The 14,364-nt window shown below is 37.3% G+C and overlaps 1 protein-coding gene across 2 annotated transcripts; it reads right to left on the reverse strand.

Annotated features, from left to right (window-relative positions):
- Window positions 1-203: 203 nt before the first annotated feature.
- trhr2 (thyrotropin releasing hormone receptor 2) lies at window positions 204-14,033 on the reverse strand. Of its 2 annotated transcripts, none has more exons than XM_077193442.1 (4): window positions 13,883-14,033; window positions 10,916-11,668; window positions 9,719-10,136; window positions 204-4,871 (listed from the first exon to the last, which is right to left on the reverse strand). In XM_077193442.1, the coding sequence occupies exons 2-4, from the start codon at window positions 11,299-11,301 to the stop codon at window positions 4,170-4,172; spliced, it is 1,506 nt and encodes a 501-aa protein (XP_077049557.1). In that variant the 5' UTR covers window positions 11,302-11,668; window positions 13,883-14,033; the 3' UTR covers window positions 204-4,169. The 2 variants fall into 2 exon arrangements, with proteins under 2 accessions (XP_077049557.1, XP_077049558.1); XM_077193443.1 differs by having other exon boundaries at window positions 10,916-11,311; window positions 13,883-14,017.
- Window positions 14,034-14,364: the final 331 nt, after the last annotated feature.

Here is a 14,364-nt window from a genome sequence, read left to right on the forward strand (position 1 = left end):
TTTCATTGACCCATATGTACATTTTTACACCTATGAGCTGATGTAATGCTTTGCTTCAGAGTGCAGTCCTGGTATTGACTGCTCAAGATCTCATGCAATGTGAAATTATCATTACTTTCTGCAACCAGTAACCCCCCCCCCCCCCCAACCCCCTTCAGGACATGTGGCAGCTTCAACACGAATAAATCAACAACTCAGTAAAATTCTGCACTTGTATCCAGCTTTAATTTTCATATAGGATGCCAAATGAAACCAGAAAGGAGTAAGATTTCATATGTATGTTTTTATCTGTTTTCAAAAATAAGCAGAAAACTGAACATGCTCACAGATCACTTGCACATTACTCTGATTTTAACTCGCAACCACAGTCTGAGCAAACACAGAACGGGTTCAAAAGCGAATAAGCTTCATATCGCAATACTTACACAATATCAACCATGGGTTTCAAAAAATATTATTTATAAATAGCAGCTAATAATAAACTTTCTACGCTCACAACATGGAAATGAATTCTTAGGCAACTCCAAATGAAGGAAGGTGTGTTCACACCATGTCATAATTACTACTGATTAGTATTGTACGTAAGTAATTAATTGCTATTCTGACTTGTAAATAGCAGTCACGTGATTGCAGAACTCGTAAGTACAAGACTCTTAATTTTCTGAGAGTTATGACTTGTACCATGTGACCACTGCAGACTTATTTTGAAGTTTAAGGGTTAGTTCACCCCAAATTGAAAATTTTTTCATTAATTACTCACCCTCATGTCGTTCCAAACCCGTAAGACTTTTGTTCATCTTCAGAACACAAATGAAGATCTTTTTGATGAAATCTGGGAGCTTTCTTTCCCTCCATTGACAGCTACGCAACTGCCACTTTGACGCTTCAAAAAGTTCATAAAGAGATCGTCAAACTAATCCATATGAATTGAGCAGTTTAGTCCAAATTTTCTGAAGAGACTTGATCGTTTTATATGAAGAACAGATTGAATTTAGGCTTTTATTTACATTTAAACATTGATCAGTGAACATAAACAGAAGCTCAATCGAACCTGCTTGGCGCGAGAGCAAACATCATTTGTTCTTGCAGAAGCTCAAACGTGCTGCATAACAAGAATGAACCTCATTGGTTCTCGAGCATCAAGCGAACATGCTTGAGCTTCAGTTTATCATAACTGATGTGTAAGTTGATGAATGTTTATGTGTGTATAAAGTTCCTAAATTCTGTTCATCATATAAAGCGATCGTGTCTCTTCAGAAAATTTGGACTAAACCACTCAATTCATTAGTTCTACAATCTCCTTATGAACTTTTTGAAGCCTCAAAGTGGCAGTTGCGTAGCAGTCAATGGAGGGACAGAAAGCTCTCAGATTTCATCAAAAATATCACTTGTGTTCCGAAGATGAACGAAAGTCTTACGAGTTTGGCACGACATGAGAGTAATTACTGACAGAATTATGACAGAACTATCCCTTTAATAGTGCAAGAGAAATAAATCAGTCCGAATCCGAGGACTTAAAAAGCTCGAAGTACAGAATCACGTGTTATCATCTCTTATTTACGGTAATTACGACATGGCATGAATGCAGCATCAGTCTGCAGAGGAAATCCACTCCTGGTACAGAAACAAGACCTCAGCAATTCACAATTGCGAAACATCATGGAAAAGAGACAAGCATTGTCTAAAAACTCGTAGGCTAAGCAATATATGTTTGTTCTTTCAAATTACTCTTTACACTAATGATATAAAGAATTGCAAACCCAAAAACATACGCAGAATATATCATAAAATAAACAAGTCCGCACGGCATATATTCATTTCAAATGATTCTGAAAACGGTGCTTCAGTGACGAGCTGCATTCTTCTCCAGAGCAACAACAAAACACTTCACTAAAATAGCATCATAGGGTTCACATTTCAACTAAAAATGACTTACAAAGTCATGACAGTCAGAAAATGATGAATTATAACAGATAATCACACCAATGTTGAGTATTACATGTCTCTGCATAAATATGAGGCGAAAATAGCGCTTGCTAAACAACAAAGTGCTTTGAGAATATACTCTCCAGCTCCACGGCTCTCCTCCAGGAAGGATTTGTTCTGTTTATAGATGATTTATGGTTACAACTGTCTGCTTGCTTCAACAGAAAACATCGTCTCTGTTCTGTGTGAAAGCTGTTCCTTGCGCTCCACATAAAAAGATGAATAACTGCACCTGACAAATGGATGCGTGACTCTGTTTGTCTTCTATGAGGTTGTAAATGGGGTCTAAAAAGCTCAGATGTACCGCTGGGCACACAGAATCAGATCTGTTTACTTGGGCAGGAACAAATGGCGAGGCATTACATCTCCACGTACTATGGAATTCATCCAGCGATGGCAAATGTCTTGAGTTGGCTGTGGGAAAACACAAATGTGTCATGATGCTTTGGGCCTTATTGTTGGACGAAAGCCTTTTAAATGGATCTTATGCCCCGTAGCATCCTGAATGTTTTTTATGGGAAAGCGTCTGTGCTTTAAAAGCAGGATGGAGTTTGTTTGTTTCTCATTCTGCTGTGCTTGAAGACACAAAGTGGACAAAAAAGTTTTGTGTTGAGAGAAGACACATCCTGGAGCTAAGGCTGCACAACTAATTAAATTCAAGTCCAAATTGCAATATGGCCTTGTGTGATTATTAAAATGCTGCGATGTAATTAAATATGTAGTTTGTAGTGTCAAAGTGAAGGAGCCTAAATTTTTTGTGTGCAGTCTTTTTTTACTCGGTTCATTTTTGGGTCAACTGAAAGAATTTGGTTCTTTTAAAGAGGACTTAAGTGTGAACATCCTTAAAGTTGCAACAGAAGTAGTGACATTTCATTTCTTCCGTATTGTGACGTACATCCAAGTGAAGTAGATTATCGAAAAATGTTGGTTGTGGATTAGACGAAGGCAGATCTGAATGCAATCTTGCAGTCGATTGTAAGAGAAGAGAAGTCTGTCGTTTCATCTGAGGATTGAGTTGTGACATTTTGATAGTCACTTTCACAAAAAAATAAACATACAGTACATGTAGCAATCGTTCTCAATGAGATGCATTTCATACGGACTTTAAAGAGTTATTATTTATATTTGCAGCCGAAAAAAAATGTTTGCCTTATTTAGGCTATACAACGAAATTTGTTGTTTTGGACCCTATTGACTTTCATTGTATGGACTATAACTGAATAAAAAAAAAACTTCAAAATATATTCTTTTGTCTTCCGCGGATGTAAGAAAGTCATACAGGTTTGTAACAACATGAGGGTAATAAATAATATTTAAAAAATTGAGTAAACTATCTCTTTAATCAAAACTCCCAATTTTAATTTGCTTTCACTATAACCTCATTGTGGTCTAGGAGCAACAGTTTATGGCTGGAATACACTACACAACTTTTGTCCAGATTTTCAGTCTGGAAGAGTTAAAGCTGGCTGAAAGTCATAGCCAGTCTGCAGATTTTGGGCAGTTTGATTTCCCAGATTTCACATAGAATCACTTAGTATATGATAGGCTCAGACTCTGATTTCTTTCTCTTTTTTTGCTTTAGTTTATATCCAGTCTATCAGAAGATAGAGCACAGATTGTTTTCATCTGTCATGTGTCTCCTAGCAATGAGGCGCATGTTTCTGCAGGACTTTTCTGTGTTCGGAACAACTTGAAAGTCTGGAAGTGTGTGATCCTCAGTATGATGGTCAGGTTCTCCGCTGTATCCATTTACAAGGTTGGTGCTTAAAGCATAAAATCTGTGCAGATTTTAAAAGCCATGTAGCAGATTAGAGCCTTTTTAATGATATATCTACATTTCTAAGCAGCAATGTGAGATCAAAATAATATTTCAATGTTTTTTCAAAAAAAATCACAATAGGATTTTTTTAATCAAGTAACCCTATCTTGAGCTATAGCACTAGGAGGCATGTGAAGCTGATGCTGACAGCCAAATGGTTTCACTTGTAAATTATGAGGAAAAAGTGGCTACAGTCTTGCCACCTCCACTGGGGAGAGAGGATGACGTCTGTTAGTACATACAAACAAGATCCCAAATTCAAGATCTGGTTTTGAAATGAACAACCAGGCTCTACTGATCAACCCGGCCACTTCAATAAATACACATGTATGTATGTATGTTTATATAAATATAGTGGAACGATCTATACAATGCTGTGATTTAGCTCAGTGTCATTCTGTTCAGCTTCCCCAAGAGTGGATTGGACTTCACCGCAGGCTAGCTGTGTCTGTTCTGTGTTGTTCATGTCAGCGATAATATCCTGAGTAGTATTAGCACTTTCCTCCATTATTTTCCCATTATCATTAATCTTGCTCATGTCCACGTTCTCCACTGAAGGCATCTCCTTGACTATTGAGGTTTTAAATTCATCTGTGTTGCAGTTTTCAACTGCATTTTTGTTGATGCTTGGATCAATCTCATTTTTTACACCATCGCTAATTAGCTCATCCATATTTTTCTTGTTCTCCATGCCTTTGTGTTGTTTCTGCTCAGGAGTGACTGAACCGATTTTTTTAGGTGTGTCTCTGGTGCCGTTGGTGTTGCTGCAAAGTCGGGGGTCTCTTCCTAGGCTGTATCCGCTCTGGAGCATGGAGAGTGTCCGCTGGTGCACATCTTCCCTATGGCAGCGGTACAGCCCGCGGAAGGCCAATCGAAACTTCTGCGACATCAGGTTGTAAACGACGGGGTTGATAGCACTGTTGGCGTAAATGCAGGTTCTGCAGAAGAGCAGGAACCAGGCGTCCAGGTATGGCGTGCTCACAAAGGAGTTAATGAGAACCAGGGTCCTGTACGGCATCCACAGCAGGGCGAAGAGTACAACCACCACTGCCAGCATCTTAGTGACCTGAAGAGGCGAGAAATTATAAAAGTGGTTCTTTGAAGTTTCTATGTATAATCGCATATACAGCAATGTAATTAAGTTTAAAGTTCAAACATGAGTTCTTAAAGGGATAGTTCACCCAACAATGAAAATTCTATCATCATTTACTCACCCTCAGGTTGTTCCAAACCTGTATGAACTTCATTCTTCTGATGAACACAAACAAAGATATTTTGAAGAATGTAGGTAAGCAAACAGTTGATGGGGCCCATTGACTTCCATAGTATTTTTTTTCCATATGGAAGTCACTATTGCACACAAGTGTTTGGTTTTCCATATTCTTCAAAATAACTTTTCAAGTTCAGCATAAGAACGAAATTTCTACAGGTTTAGAACAACTTGAGGGTGAGTAGATGATGACAGAATTACTACAGAAATAGTGAAAAAGGAGTCTTCTGAATTCATAAGCTTGGATTAATCAGAAGGTATTAAAGGGATATTTCACAGAAAAAATGTGTGAACTATCCCTTTAATACCTTATGATTATTCAGGGCTTATAAATTCAGAAGACTCCTTTTCCAGTATTTCTAACAATAAAGTCAAGCATGTTCCACGTGCCTCGTATATTTTTTATAAGCTGTTTTTCATGCCATTAACAAGAAGTCCTTAATAGTGTGAACAGATGTTCATGCGCTAATTTAACCTCAGTCTTTGTAATCGTTTATTTTAATGATATGAATCTTCAATATGTTCTTGTAACAAGTTACAGTGTTCGTATAACAAGATAAAAATCCTGACATTTGACAGACTGTTTTTTGAACTGTGACAGACAAAAATGCAGAAAGAGAATAATTATAGCAATGTTTCAGTAACTGTTAATATGTCAGATACATATTGACATATTTTTTACTAAATGTTACGTTTTAGGACAGAAAAACAAGCTACAACCAATATTTAGTTAGGCTAGCTAGAATGTAACTCATAAATTCATAAACATGTCATAACTTGTAAATTCATAAACATGTCTACTGGAAAACAGTGGCCTTCTGTAATCTATTAATAATTTCAACTCTTCAAAACATGCACCCAAATCTGTCATGTTCATAATTTCTACAACACATTAATGTTAGCTAGCTAGATAATGTTACCATGGTAATGTTACACATTTAAATTAGCAGGATTCGCAGCAACACTGTTCAGTAGATCAAAAGAAAACATATTTGCGCTTTCAAAGCAGGAAAACACACATACATGATCAATGAAAATAATGCCCAATAACAATGATATATATTCATGTCTTCATATAGAATACTTAGAGACATTGTTTAGAGAAAATATACAAACAGGTTTAGGCAGAATGCTTTGAATTACATTTTAAAAAATGAATTCATCCTTATCTTCTAGAGCTCAAAAAAAGAAACAATTAGATTATTTTTCATGGCATGAAAACAGAGGGATCGGTAAAGAGAATGAGAAAGAGACACAGTCAAACATCAGTCAAACATAATCTTTATGTCAGTGACGGTTAACACGCAGACACTTTGAGAAGGATGGAAATATATCCACACCATGTTTTGACTGTTAAAGAAAACAAAGGAGTTTTCCCTAGTGCCTCCTTACTTAGTTCAAGCGACAAATAAATCCCAAAATTCCTCCCATTAACATTCACAGGGAGCCCTCTGGGGTTGGAGCGTACTCATTGTCTCACGCTGGAGATAGACAACGGGTGACGGAGACCTTCAATAATAATGACAAAATTGTCTGCACAACAAAGCATCTAATTGAAGCTGTGTGAGGCTGGTAGGAGCTCCTTTAATTAACAAAGCAGGAGATAATGACTGCATGACTGGCAGTGACAATTTGAATATGTATTTGGAATATCTGGTTATTGTGATTGCTTATCAATGGAAAACAAGGTCTTAACACAGCACAAACAAAGCCGGCTGCTACTCATGATTAGGTTAAATAAAGAGGAGCCTCTACTGTAATGATGACTTTATCAGATTCATAGGAGAGATAACTTCACTCAACCACAGCGGTGGCACGGGCATCTCGAATCGTATTGAACTTTATGAAATGTGCAGATGAAGTTATCAAAGGGCTGGAGGTGCGGCGTAACCGAGGTACAAAAGCGAAAGAAAGGGAGTCGCTTTTATAACCTCAAAGAGCATAATCTCTTGGAGTATTAAGCATACTTGAGTGAACATCACAAATCATATTATGCAAATGTTCCACTCGAGTGGGGCCCTCTTGAATCTTCAAGATTTTGATCTGAGGCGCATGCGAGCATCTCTACATACGTGCACTCGCTCGCAGGGACACGTGCAACGAAGGTCACCGAATGGTCTGCATTTTCACCTGTTTGACACTCCCAACTCTGAAATATCATTAAAATCTCGGATAAGTATGTATATCTGATTATTATAGTTACCTAAAACAAAAATCGAATAAAAGCTAACTGAAGTAAAATAAAAAAAATAATTAAAAAACTGTACATTTATTTTATTTTAGTTGCCAATGCACCATTTCTCGTTTTTATTTAATTTAATTTGATGTACAAAAATAGGTAAAAATAGAAATAAATCCAGACATATTTACAAAAGCAAATAACCAAAAATAACAATAAATTATTAAAACTTTAAATGTAAAAGATTTTTTTAAACTAATTCTAAACAATAACAAAAAACAACAACAACGATAATACTATCTCAGTGATGCTAAAATAACATTGAGGGTAGTTGACAAATAACATAAAGATATACAGTATAGCATGCCACACTGTAAATGCACTTGTGGTAAGGACAGGTGCACTTAAGGCCATAGAATGGCCTGAATTTCATGATAATATCCCTTCTCTACTGTTTAAAACTCCAAATGAAGTCTAAACTATCACTAAAATGTCTCTGTATATCTTGCTGGGTTATTATAGTCAACTAAAACTAAAACCATACAAAAAAAACATTTTCATTACTTGCATGCATAGATCATATCTGTAATGTCTATGATCTATCACAGAGCCCATTATTCCAGTGTCACAACATAGCTGTGGCTGATGCAGTGATGGTAATGTAGACACAAAACTGTACTCGATGGCCCCTAATGCCTCTCTTCTGATGAGATGGATCCTAATGACCTGCTTTATGATGATATTGGCCATTATGTACCCTTTCACATAAAAAAAAAATTAGCTCAGATGTTTGGTCTGCATCTATATGAGTTTGTTTGCACAAAAAAGGTATATTATTGTGCTCTATACAGGTTTCAGACACACAAAAATACTACATTTAGAAAACATTTAGTATAAATTCCATTTTAATGCTATCAGGAAAAAGTGTTGCCAATGGTTCCAACATACAGTATCACCCAACCATACAGTATCACCCAACCAGAGTTTTTCTTACGCTCAGTTCAAATGTACAATTGGACCTTATTCACAGCACAAAACTCTGCATCTTAAGTTAAGCATTGTCAAATAAACAACAAGTCAATAAATAGACTGGTGTAAGTCTTGTAAAGAATCAACATTACAGTAATGGTTTCTGGTTCATTTTTAATTGGACATGCTGAAAAATTACTCATGGTTCACTTGTGAACTTAATAACGGCTCCTACAGATCTGGTTCAAACCTCTGATTCGTGAGCGAATTCGAAGCAGTGAATTATTTTGACTTAATCATCAAAAAAAATTTGTGGAATCATGTTTGTGAATCGGACACAAAGGCTTGCACTGTGTTGTGTGTTGCGTGCAGGAAACACTGCCATGCGCTCTGTGTGATGATATTTTAAAGGGTAAGTTCGGCGTTTTACAAGTAAAGCCCTGTTTTAAGATCGTTTCTGATTAAATCGAACGGTTAAGATTAAAATTTGGACACATGCTGCTGTCCCGAGAATTTTTGCTGTCCCACCCCCCACCTATACAATGGTTTCATAGGGGCACTGGAACAATCATTCATATAAACGCATTAAACTTTAGTTTACAAAGACGTGAAACTCACCGAGTGGTCTGGGGTGTTCACTGATATGCTCACGCAAAAATCGCTACAAAAGATGCTTTCCAACAGGTGTTTTACCATTCGTTGTAAAACTGTGGACCTATTTTTCCAACGCCTCACAACCGGAAATTCTTCCAAAAACTACAATAAAACCTTTTGGAAAGCATCTTTTGCAGCGATTTTTGCTTGAGCATATCAGTGAACACCCCAAACCACTCGGTGAGTTTCAGGTCTTTGTAAACTGAAGTTTAATGCATTTATATGAATGATTGTTCCAGTGCCCCTATGAAACCATTGTATAGGTGGGTGGGTGCTAACACAAAAACCTAAAATTCTCGGGACAGCAGAATGTGTCCAAATTTTAATCTTAACCGTTCTATTTAATCAGAAACGATCTTAAAACAGGGCTTTACTTGTAAAACGCCGAACTTACCCTTTAAGTTTAAGATGGGCCACCAATGGCAACTAGGTTTTAAATGATTGTCTCTCTTTTATTATTATGGTAAATTACGGCACTTTGTCTTGTACAAATTAAAATGCAATCAAATAAAAAAAAATCGTATCTTGATTATCTAAATTTTGCCATTTAAATGTGTTAGACACTCTTTCAAACTGCACCAGGAAACTATCAATAGGGCCTACACTCTTCTTCTCACGAATTGACATTTAGTAGAGAGAAACATTCTTCTCAGAAAAAAAGACAACTGACCTTTCAAAAAAACAAATATGAGATAATAATCATAAGGCACGGTACAGGAGAAGAAAACCGCCCCTTGCTTGCCCTGGACTGCAATCTCAGTAGATATTAAAATGCGGAATTGTCTAAAAACAAACTTATGCACGCACGCACGCGCAAACACACACACACACACACACGTACCTGTTTCCGGGAAGAAAGCGCACTCTTTGGCCGTCCCTGACGACCAGCTTTTCCAGCATCCGCCGGTTCTTTGCAGCTCCTCCTGAGAGTAGGGGCGGTTACGGTGCCCGAGTCTGGTGGGTGGGGCAGAGGATTCAGGTAAAGGATTCGGGCGATGAGACCGTAAAGAGCGATGGCCAGAAGCAGCGGGATAACATAGAAGATGGCGAAGTCGATAAGGTAAATGGGCAGATAGAGGTCTCGAGAGACACGGTAGCCACACTGAACACGACCGTCAGGGTTCACCTGGATGTCCACCAGGAAGAGCCAGAGCATACAGTAGACACAGGTGAAAACCCACACCCCGGCAATGATGCGTTTGGCTCGGGATACCGTACAGACCGTATGAGCCCTCATTGGGTGACATATGGCGATGTATCTGTGAAACAAAGAGATAATAGTAATGTGTGTAAAAATTCATTATTTTGTTTCAGTAATACTTATTCTTTAATATTTTGTATATTGAGGACAATATTCATCTCTGTAGAGTGCATTATTTATTTCCATATAAAATAATACAAATATTTGAAAAAATGTCATACTATTTTCAATTAACAGTGTTAAAGTTTAAAATAGAGCAAAGGTGTTTAAAATTCAATGCATAGAAGGTGGATGTATGCTATCTAATGGAAGAAATAAAGAAAATCATTTGTAATACCACAGTCTATCCACTAGATGCTTCTGTATATAAAGGGCTGTGTATTCCCTAGTTGCTTATAAGTATATTTTCAGACATAATTTTTTTAGGTTTTACATTCAGATATATATTTATACATTATCAAAGACTACTTCGTCATGGCTGATTGTAGATTGAACCCCCCACCCCCACCAAAAAAATGGCTCTGTATTTTCTTATGGCGGTCAAAGATCACAAGTGTGACTTTTATATAAGATTTATTTAGCTTTTTCTAATCATGTCCTCGTTTTTTTTGTAAAAAACATTCAACAAAAATTCATGACCTAAGACCACCAGAAGGTTAAATATTGGTATTTAAAATGCTGAAATCCCTCATGGCAAAAAGAGGAAAGAAATTAACTTGCCAATTTGTTTGTATAGCCATGGCGCCTCAGTAATAATCCACAAAGATTATGAATATTCATTATGTCTTAGAGCATTTCATTCAGATTTATGTCACTTCCTTTAATTTCAGGTCTTACCTCTCCACAGTGAAAGCTGTGATTGAACAGGAGGACACATTAATGCCAAGGTACTGAAAGTAGGTGATGCCCAGGCACCCAGCATGCCCGTACACCCAGGTGGCCATCAGGCTCTCAGAGATGTTCGGCAGACCCGCGGCCACCAGAACCATCAGGTCCGCCACTGCCAGGCTCACCAGATAGCAGTTGGTGGGTGTACGCATGTGGCGTGTGGTAAGAACCACCAGCACGACCATGATGTTTCCTACTATGCCCACGCCACACACCAGCAGCACCAGGAACACAGATACAGTCTTATACTCCAGGGACTCGGACACAGCGTCCCCAGACCCCACCAGGGAGATGTTGGTGGGAGTGTCCATTCTGGAGCTCACATTTTCTGGCATGATTAGTCCTCTTGGTGTGAATATTTACGTATAAGATGTGAAGGAACAGGCAGAAATCAAATTGGTGGAGGAGAAAGAAAGCAGAATAGAATCTGTTTGATATTCAAAACATTGAAGAAGGTATGAAAACTTTGTATATAAAAACTATCTATTCAGTTCCAGCTTTTATTGATGGTCTTTTCTCTTATTAAGTATCTTGTTTAATTTTCTTGACTTCAACCACATAATGATGTTCCTCTGCTGACCGCAACCCATTATTTCTTCTGTGTTAATCTGTAACAGTATCCTTCCATTAAAAGCATCACACTGAAATCCAGAGTCAATTTTGTTCACCACGTTAATGCAATCCTCCATCCAATTGATCACCCTGGAATAAAAGTCAGCAGGGGAAAAGCATGTCTCAATCACTGTTAAAAGGATTTTATAGCCGTCCGTTAATTGCTAAATAACAGTCCATTTCATCAGGCACAAAAAGATAAGACTGAATGCAGAAGTACACCGAGTTGGGAGCATTGCATATTAAAATAACATGATGCAGACTAACATAGATGTCCTATTTGTTCTCTTTACAAATATTCCCATAACACTTGCTCTAGTAAGGATTTTAGGAGACTTCCTCTTAACATTATTGAGACAGGATGTGAAGCTTTTAATTATTCAGACATTTTAAGTGGTGCACGGCGATAAGTAGGGGAAATCACAGAAAGACTTAAAGCCACACACGCATGCACGCACGCACGCACGCATGCACGCACGCACACACACACACACACACACACAATGCAACCTCTATTGTTTTTATTCTGCGGATTGAATGATCTTACAAATGATATCAATAGCTGTTTTTCGGTGTATATTGCACAAAAGACTGCAAATAATGTAAATCTCTGTTGTATGCTCATCATAATGCAAGAACACAATGTTTACCAAAAAATATTCTTTGATAACATATTTGAACATTAATTCTAGTCTGAAAATAGTGTTGGGAAATCCAGTAAAGCCACTAAATGGTGCCAAAACATGGTACGCAGGAGCTTTAAAAATCCAGACATCTGTTGCTCTTTTCAGATGTCTCTTTACCTTGTAAATTAGACTGCACTGCCTCTCAGGGTTCCCTAATAAATTGAGGTGGACACGATGTGAAAAGTAATTTAACCCAATCCCGACTTTCCAACCCTGCTCGGACTTCATATCTTACTCTATTTCATATTCCATTATTGCTGCTCTGGCAATACAAATATGGACAAGAGCTCTGCGGTTTCCTGCTGTCTTTGCATGAATTAAGAAAATTACATGATTTTCATATGAGGGACATGTTTGAAATGGAAGAAAAAAAATCTTAATAATATCAAATTCAATGTTAATAATAATTATATGTAAATAAAAAAAAGAGTGGCTACATCTGGTTTTCAGTAACAACACTATAATATCCAACTGTCACATATATTTTAAGGAGAGCTCTTCCTTTTCTCTCTCTATGCTTGATTCAGAGATTTTCATTAATAGTGAGAGCCAGGCGTGCTGCTATGAAATGGGCTGTCATTCAAATTTGTTTAGCTCTCCTAATTGACTGTATCACTACCAGAATCATAAATCAGTAGAATGTGCTCTAAGGCAAACAGCACAGCTGTGTCTCACAACCTATTGAGTTATAACTAGGCAGCGTTTTGGGGCGCCACTGACTGGTTTCAAAAACTCTATGCCTAAAAACGCTGTCTAGGTAGGGAGCTCACTAGGTTTAGGTAGGGTGAACATGATTTCACCAAGTAGCTACAACACGTTCCTGAATCTACATCTATGTTGATCCTGGAACAACATTTCAATCAACCAACCAGTTTTGAGGGATAAGTTTACAGTTAAAGTTTAGGTTTACAACCAGGGTTGGGTTTTGGGATATGGTCCTTTTCTATACAGGAATGTTGTTCTAGGATCAACAAAGTATGTTGATCCAGGAACATGTCCTACTTGTCAAAAGGTAGACAACCTCGTGTTGGTGTAAGAATCCCCGTCACTCTTAAATTTGTGCCTGAACAGGAAAGCAGATGTTTCATTAATCCTCTGAATATAATCATAGTTCTCGACTGACAGCGTGAAACCGAATAACTCAACACAATCTTTTAAGCAACGCTAATTTTGCAAAACAGTTTGGCGGCTTGAAGATTAGCCTATGTGAACTTGATTACGTGAACCTGAAAATCTACTTTCAAAAATATTTATGCTTTTATATCGCAATAAATAAAAGGTTCACTACATATAATAGCCTATCTAATTAGGCTAGTAACATTAGTAATCAGGACCACGGTCTTCTATCTGAACCGCTTGATAGGCTATTAAACATAGACTTGAACGAAACAAGAATTTCAGTATTGTAAAACATAGATGAGCCATTTGTCTTAGAAAATGCTCACAAAATAAGCTAAAAGTGCATAATATAAATATATAAATATGATATATATAAAACTGTCTTCAAAAATACTTTTAGCAACGGAGTTATGCAAAAAGAAAATCACTTAAAATGTAGGCTACGTATTATTGAAACTGTCATCGATAACTTCTCAAGATAGGATTAAGCGTCTCTTACCAGACATCATTCTTGTAGTGTGGAATCAAAACAGCTCTCATGCAGTGTCGGCTGTAAACCCCTGATGAAAAAAACAAAATGCACTGATATGAAGTATTTGAAATGACGAGCAAATAATCTGATCTTGTACAGAAGCGCTAGTAAATGCACTATTTTAACTGTAAGTCTTCTCAACTGTAAATCCCTTCATTACAATAGCGTCCCCTAGTGGAAGCAATAATAATTCGTGCGTGTATTTTGAGTGATGTGAGACATACTGTAGGCTTAAAGATGCACACAAATTTGCACCCCAAAGAAATAAATAGTATATTTGAAAAATGTTGAAATGATGTACACTCACATGATATCTTTGTGTGACTTTGTTTCTACTTCTTTGTGATCCACATTTTGAGACTCTTTTCAATTATTTTTGGTAGGGTGTATTCAGGTTGATTGGGTCACTTTTTCCATGTCATCTCAATGGCAAAAAAGTGTCCAAATCA

The sequence above is a fragment of the Siphateles boraxobius genome, unplaced genomic scaffold (genome assembly GCF_051911475.1).
Source record: "Siphateles boraxobius isolate OS27281-9 unplaced genomic scaffold, OSU_SipBor_1 31, whole genome shotgun sequence".
NCBI classification, from domain to species: Eukaryota; Metazoa; Chordata; class Actinopteri; order Cypriniformes; family Leuciscidae; genus Siphateles; species Siphateles boraxobius.